This window comes from Oncorhynchus keta, chromosome 21 (assembly GCF_023373465.1).
Source record: "Oncorhynchus keta strain PuntledgeMale-10-30-2019 chromosome 21, Oket_V2, whole genome shotgun sequence".
Lineage (NCBI taxonomy): Eukaryota > Metazoa > Chordata > Actinopteri > Salmoniformes > Salmonidae > Oncorhynchus > Oncorhynchus keta.
The window spans coordinates 7,457,268-7,464,478 of record NC_068441.1 but is presented as its reverse complement, the minus strand read 5'-3'; the positions used below and the strand labels follow the sequence as shown (position 1 = coordinate 7,464,478).

The 7,211-nt window shown below is 42.7% G+C and overlaps 1 protein-coding gene across 5 annotated transcripts in view; it reads right to left on the bottom strand.

Annotated features, from left to right (window-relative positions):
• Window positions 1–2,275: 2,275 nt before the first annotated feature.
• si:dkey-264d12.5 (myosin-11) overlaps window positions 2,276–7,211 on the bottom strand; it is a 38,590-nt gene continuing 33,654 nt past the window's right edge. For 4 of the 5 annotated variants that reach the window (XM_035796380.2, XM_035796379.2, XM_035796382.2 and 1 more), the window contains 4 exons: window positions 5,499–5,635; window positions 5,156–5,288; window positions 2,951–3,012; window positions 2,276–2,806 (listed from right to left, as the gene is read on the bottom strand). In XM_035796380.2, coding sequence (XP_035652273.1) covers window positions 2,587–2,806; window positions 2,951–3,012; window positions 5,156–5,288; window positions 5,499–5,635 — 552 coding nt within the window. In that variant the 3' untranslated portion in view covers window positions 2,276–2,586. The remainder of the gene's footprint in view (window positions 2,807–2,950; window positions 3,013–5,155; window positions 5,289–5,498; window positions 5,636–7,211) is intronic. The other variant, XM_035796383.2, reaches the window with a different exon arrangement.

The following is a 7,211-nucleotide window of genomic DNA, read 5'->3' as shown; positions in this document are numbered from 1 at the left end:
AGGACAATGATTTACTGGCCACATGTCTGCTGAGAGAGATGTCTTAACAAACATAATCCTCAGGTTGTTTTTAAAATATATAATCGATAATATATCAACCGGGACTGTAGCTTTTTCAATAGGAGAGGGAGAGAACCATGGCCGCCCCACTCTGTTGCGCAAGGAAAACTCTGCGAACACCCAGCTATCCACTGACATGATGTGATATTTCTTGCTCATTTTTCAAAATAAAAGCCTGAAACTATGTCTAAAGACTGTTGACACATTGAGGAAGCCATAGGAAAAGGAATCTGGTTGATATCCCTTTAAACGGAGGGGAGGCATCCAATGGAACAGAGAGCTTTCAGGAAAAACAGAACTTCCTTGTTGGATTTTCCTCAGGTTTTCGCCTGCAATATCAGTTCTGTTATACTCACAGACACAATTTTGACAGTTTTGGAAACGTTAGAGTGTTTTCTATCCTAATCTGACAATTATATGCATATTCTCGTTTCTGGGCCTGAGAAATAGGCTGTTTCAAATGGGTACGGTTTTTAGCCAAAAACAAAAATTCTGCCCCCTACACTCAAGAAGTTAATGTGAGTATCTTTTTAGATTTAAGTTATACTCAGCAACAACAAAAAAAAAGTCAATTCATCAGGATCCTGTCTTTCAAAGATAATTCGTAAAAATATTAAATGTAAAGGGTTTAAACACCGTTTCCCATGCTTGTTCAATGAGCCATAAACAATTAATGAACATGTACCTGTGGAACAGACAATAAGACACTAACAGCTTATAGACGGTAGGCAATTAAGGTCACCGTTATGAAAACTTAGGACACAAAGAAATGCTACAGAAAATACACGAGGGCCACTTGGGTGAGGAAAAATGCAAACGACGAGCACCAGAAGTAATGTACTGGCCAAGAATGAACCAGGAAATCAGCCAGACCACTGCTTCGTGAAAAAAGCAAAGCTGCAAAGCAGCAAGCAGAGCCGCTAATGCCTCATCCAGTACCCAACAGACCCTACTACAAAGTTGGAGTTGACCTTTCTGACCTTACCTCCAGCAAAGCTGTAATCACCTACCTGAAGTCAGTCTTTGCAAGACATGAGGCTGCGTCTGAACTGTACTCGGACAATGGCCCGCAGTTCTCAAGTTCCGATCATTCACTGACGACTGGGGATTCCGACACAACACCTCCAGCCCCAACTTCCCAAGGTCCAATGGCTTAGCAGAGAGTTCAGTCAACATTTTTAAAGGTCTGTTGAAAAAGACACACTATGGAAAGGAGGAATTCCTAAAAAATCTGATGAACCAACCTAACCATCCATGAGGACTTGCTAACACCCAGAGGTGCTCACAAAGTCAAACTTGTGAAGGAATAACAGAAAGACAAACAAAAACAGCGACACGACAAAAGTGCAAGACACTTTCCTGAACTGAAACCTGGAGATCAGGTACGACTCCGAGACATCACCACAGGAATCTGGATGCAGCAAGGGTGTGTGCAGAGAGAAGTTGCACCGCGATCCTATGAGATCCAAACGGAGCGTGGATCACAACTGAGACGAAACAGAGTGGATCTAAGGCTTCAGCCATTCATTCAAGGGACTGAGGATCATCAGGAGGATACTGCTGAAGCGTCTAATGCCTTTAGCAATGACAATTCAGTCAGAACACCCTGACTGACAATGAGCGCTGTCCACAACTGTTTCAGGAAGCACTTCACCAGAACGACCAAAAAGGACTGTCAGAGGCCCTGAAAGTCTTACTGAGAATTGCTAAAAAATATATATATATATATATATTTTTTTTAATTGGGGGGAAAAAAATGTGTTATTGAAAATTACTTGTTATGCAGGTTGAGTAAACAAATGTGATGTGACACGTGTAGTTACATAGAAAAGTAGTTTCCTTTTAAAGGAAGGAAGATGTGTTGTTATGTGTTAATAACATTTAGACTACGTTACCCAGCAGGCTATGTGGGGGGCAGGGGGTTGAAGAATGCCTTGCATGGCTAAATATGGAGTTTTCTAGCTGAAGTATATGTTAATTAAAAGTAGTTAAACCTACGCCCCGGTTTGTCATTATATAAGGAACAAACATAACACTGCCCACCCGTTTTGGTAAGAAGCTGACCGATGGGGCTGGAGAAATCGGACCTCTCTGAAATTTATAGACAGAGCTATGAATACAAGGATTGACCATCCATGATATCAAAATTATAGTTTTAACCATGTTTTGTGTTTGTTTATAAACATTGGGAGTAAAACAAGCAGTTGTATGACAGTTGAACTGAGCTCAAGAGGCATTTGTTATATTCTTGAAGAATCAATGGATACATGTCATTCAAAAGTGGACATAGCGACTGCTGATTGCCCCTTTAAATACTGACAATGTGAAAATATCAAAAGTTATATCATGACACAAAATGAACTTTAAATAGACTTAAACCACAATGCATAGAATATATGTAATTTAAAAATAAAACAACTAGTATGGTATTATTCATTGCAGCATTCCCTTCTTAAGTTTGGCTGTATCTGCCTGTCTGTCCTCACACCTCATCACTGTCCGAGCTCAGCGCGTCAGAGGTTGTGGTCAGCCCTGGTCAGAGGGGGGGGTCAGGTTCAGATTGCTGTCCCACACCCCTGGGAATGAGGTCAGGTTCAGATAGCCCATCTCCACAGGCTGTGTGGTCAGGGTAGAGCGTGAAGAGGTGAGTGAAGAGCGTGGAGAGGTGGCTTCCTCTGTGTGACTGGCCTTGCACCTATAGATGTTGTCCAAATGGCTTCTCATGTCAAATGCTCCAGGCAGAACTCTGTTGACCACAGAAAACATTCAATACAGTGTCTTACTTTGAGGAAAGTGCAACAAAGATTGCATGTAAGATGCTCTGTTAAAGTGAACACAGTATCCTTTCATGACAATGGCGGTTTGGAAAAAAACGGTGAAGTTTCTCTACCTGGTTTCCAGAAGGCTAGACGTTAGCAGTATGCTCTCAAAATGAGACATTTTCTTCGATTCCTGATTTTTTTTTTTAAAGAAGGAAACGTGGCATGTTATGGTGAGGCAAAATCCCACTTCCAAGTCAACCTAACTTTGAACCATATCCTGCACACCGAGCTACAACTTTAACCATCATCATACACACACAATCAGTTAAACTCTCTCTGTTCTGTGCAGTGCTGTGTTTCGGGACTCATCAAATAAATTCCATATAGCAAGAATGCCCCCAGGGTAAGTCTAGGCTCATGAAAACATGTGGAAACATGAGAATGTTGAACGCACAACTGGAGTTGTTTGTTGACTACCTTAAAGTGTGATTCCATCATGATTCAACCTCTGTCATTATCTCCAGCACAATACCCGTGTCTACATGTGTGAAAACGGTGCATTTCTATGCGATTCACAGTGACGTGGGGAATAAGAAAATAACCTCCCTTTTGCTAGAAACTCATTACAGGTTTTGAAAATCACAGTTTTTCTTACTTTTAACCCTACCCTGTGATTTCTCAGAAGCAATTGTAGGACTTTTCTTCTCTTTTTAACAAAGCAAATATGAGGAAAACGGTACCGAAGTTCAACCAACACATTGACTGTATGTCGTACTTGCACTGGTAAAACATTGGCCAACTGCTATTCAACTTCTCGAAACACCTTCGCCCACTTTGAGGATAACACCGTGCCACCGATGCAGCCCGCTACCAAGAACTGTGGACTCTCTTTGTGGCCGACATGAGTAACACATTTAAGCATGTTAACCCTCGCAAGGCTGCCAGCCCAGATGGCATCCGTAGCTGCGTACTCAGAGCATGCGCAGGCCAGCTGGCTGGAGTGTTCAAGTGTTGGTGTTTATACTTGCGTACTATTGTTTGTACAGATGAATGTGGTACCTTCAGGCATTTGGTAATTGCTCCCAAGGATGAACCAGACTTGTGGAGGTCAAACATTTTCTGAGGTCTTGGCCGAATTTCGTTTGATTTTCCCATGATGTCAAGCACAGAGGCACTGAGTTTGAAGGTAGGCCTTGAAATACATCCGCAGGTTCACCTCCAATTGACTCAATTAGCCTATCAGAAGCTTCTAAAGCCATGACATTTTCTAGAATTTTCCAAGCTGTTTAAGGGCACAGTAAACTTCTGACCTACTTCTGACCTACTGGAATTGTGATACAGTGAATTATAAGTGAAATAATCTGCCTGTAAACAATTGTTGGAAAAATGACTTGTGTCATGCACACAGTAGATGTCCTAACCAACTTGCCAAAACTATAGTTTGTAAACAAGACATTTGTGTAGTGGTTGAAAAATGAGTTTTAATGACTCTAATCTAAGTGTATGTAAACTTCCGACTTCCACTGTATGTAGATACTGGTATCGTGCTGGAGATAATGAATATGATGTTGTAAAGTGGTGGAATTGCACTTTAACAAGCAGCTAAATTGCCCCTATAAGGGAATCTGTTATTGCTCTATCAATGTTTTTATTATTTAAAAAATGCATGATATATGCCCTATTTATTCTTGAAGAATACAAATTCCTCATGAGCTTAGCTGCATTGTCTGACCCCATCAGGCACCAAAACAATGTCGTTTTACTCCTCTGATGAAGAATGTGTAACCTGAAAACATGGTTAATTCAAATGTAATTTTGGTAGCTTTTTTGTTGTTGATTTATTTAATCATTTCAAACACATGTACAATGTATGGCCAGACCTTGCATCCATAGCTCTGTCTATGAATTTGAGTGGTTACATTTCTCCCGCCTCATCCCTGAGCTTTTTACCAAATAAGTGGCAGGGTGAGCCACTTTGTTATTGTTTGAACTGCAGATTGCAACTTTAACGCCGCTAAGTATGAAGTCCAATTATGACTGGCTTTCCAAGAACACAGACTCTGGGAAATCTAAATAGTTGGATACTTTGACAACTTAAACAACAATTCACATTTCTGGGTTTCAGGTAGCCTAGTGGTTAGAGCGTCGGGCCAGTAATCGAAAGGTTGCTAGATCGAATTCCCGAGCTGACAAGGTAAAAAAAAAAATCTGTCATTCTGCCCCTGAACAAGGCGGTTAACCCACTGCTCCTACGCCCGTCATTGTAAATTAACTGACTTGCCTAGTTAAACAAAAAAAGTTGTAAAAAATATAATCTACGCCACTCAATGTACCTGTACATTAGCGCTGCGTGCTTTATGGAGATTCTTTAGTGCGTGCTGCAATGCTGCTCCGTTAGGAATCAGACCGGACATCTCCACTATGGTGTCCTGTAAGTGCTCGCTTTCCTTCTCCAGGAAATCCACACTGGAGAATGAAACGATAGGAAACAGCACACTTAGACACTCCCCAGAGACATCCAACACTTAACAACACGACAGGAGGTTCAGTAGCTGTGCTAAATGGTGGAGCTGTACTCTCATTACTGTGCTAAATCGGAAGTGATTAGTAGTACCATTGCTGGGGTTCAGTACTGTATTGAGTGGTGTTAGTGGGGGGGAGGGGTGTTCAGAATACCTGCATTGAGTGGTAGTGGCAGCAAGCACACTCTTGTTTGTTTTCTCCTCCACATCATTCAGTTTTCCGAGCAGATCCCTCTTCTCTGCCAGCAGTTTCCCATTTTCCTCATTCATGTTCACTATCATCTCTTTCTCCTAGAGAAAACAGAGAAAGTTCCTTAGTTCTGTTTTGCATGCATGGCATCAATTGGCATTGTCCAGAGTGTGTGACATGAGGGAGCAGCAGATTTAGGGCTTGGACAGACCACCAAGACTGTTGGCCGTGGTACCTCTGCCCAGCATGTCGGCAGTCATTTTTGTGTGTTCAAATAGCACAGTACATCGGCCGTCAGCCTGGTTAAAATACTCCAGGCCAGAACGGGTTGTAGCGTTGCTTGCTTTGTTCCCATTGGTATGTCCATGTTCTGTTAGATAGCTAAAACTAGCTCTGCTGAGCTAATGTTGCTAGCTAGCTAGAATTTGTTTAACGTCCTGGCTCATACTTTAGCTAGATAGCCACAACTGTGTCTCACCCTTAATCTTGTAAAAAATGGCCTCCTCTCTTATGTCCCTTCCTGCCGTCGTCCCCTCCCCAACTTTCCTCTGTACTTGAAATAAATGCCTGCTCTTAGTATCTCTATTCCACTGCTCCTGCTATCTCTGCACCATCACTGTCCATATCAGGCTTTTTGCTTCTGCCTCGATCATTGAAACTACAACATCCTCACTACTAAGTGCTTGTTTAGCCAGTATATCAGCTGCCTCGTTCCCCTCCACCCCCACATGGGCTGCGACCCAAGTAAAACTTGTCTGTATGCCCATCTGTCTAATCCTGCCATGGGTTTGTAGCACCTCATACAGCAGGTCTGGTCTGCTACGGGACCTAAAGGACTGGAGACTCATCAACACTGCACATGAATTAGAGCACGTAACTACATCCTTTACCCTCTGCAAGGCCAACAGAATGGCCATCAGCTCTGCCGTATATACAGCCAGATGATCTGTAATACGTTTCCTGACTGCCACCCCATGTTCCTGCACTACAAATCCTGACCCAGTAGGTCCTGTCCTTGTATCTTTTGAACCATTGTGTAAATAACCACAAAATCCTGATACACAGTTTCCAGACAGGTGAATACAACCGTACAGTGAAATGCTTACTTATAGGCTCTAACCAATACATACAGACACCGGTTAGTCAGGCTGATTGAGGTAGTATGTACATGTAGATATGGTTAAAGTGACTATGCATATATGATGAACAGAGAGTAGCAGTAGCGTAAAAGAGGGGTTGGTGGGTGTAACACAATGCAGATAGCCCGGTTAGCCAATGAAATCAATTTCACACTATGAGACATCCCTTGTCCCTGTAGGTTGATCCAATAATTCAGTGCCAGCTGCTGTCTCCTAATCTGAAATGGCATATCCCCCCATCTCCACCTGTAGTGCAGCCACTGGGGATGTCCGAAAGACACCACTACATATCCTGAGTCCTTGCCCCTGTATGACATCTAGCCTTTCCAATGAGGTCCAGGCTGCTGAACCAGATGCTATACTGGCATAGTCTACGACAGATCGGATCAATGCAACATACATGGTCCTCAATGAGGAACGCCCAGCCCCCCCACTCCTTCCCCGTCAGACAGCGCATCACATTTAGCACCTTCTTACACTTTCCCACCACTCTCTCAATGTGTTCTGCCCAGGTCAGTCTAGTGTCAAAGTATACCTC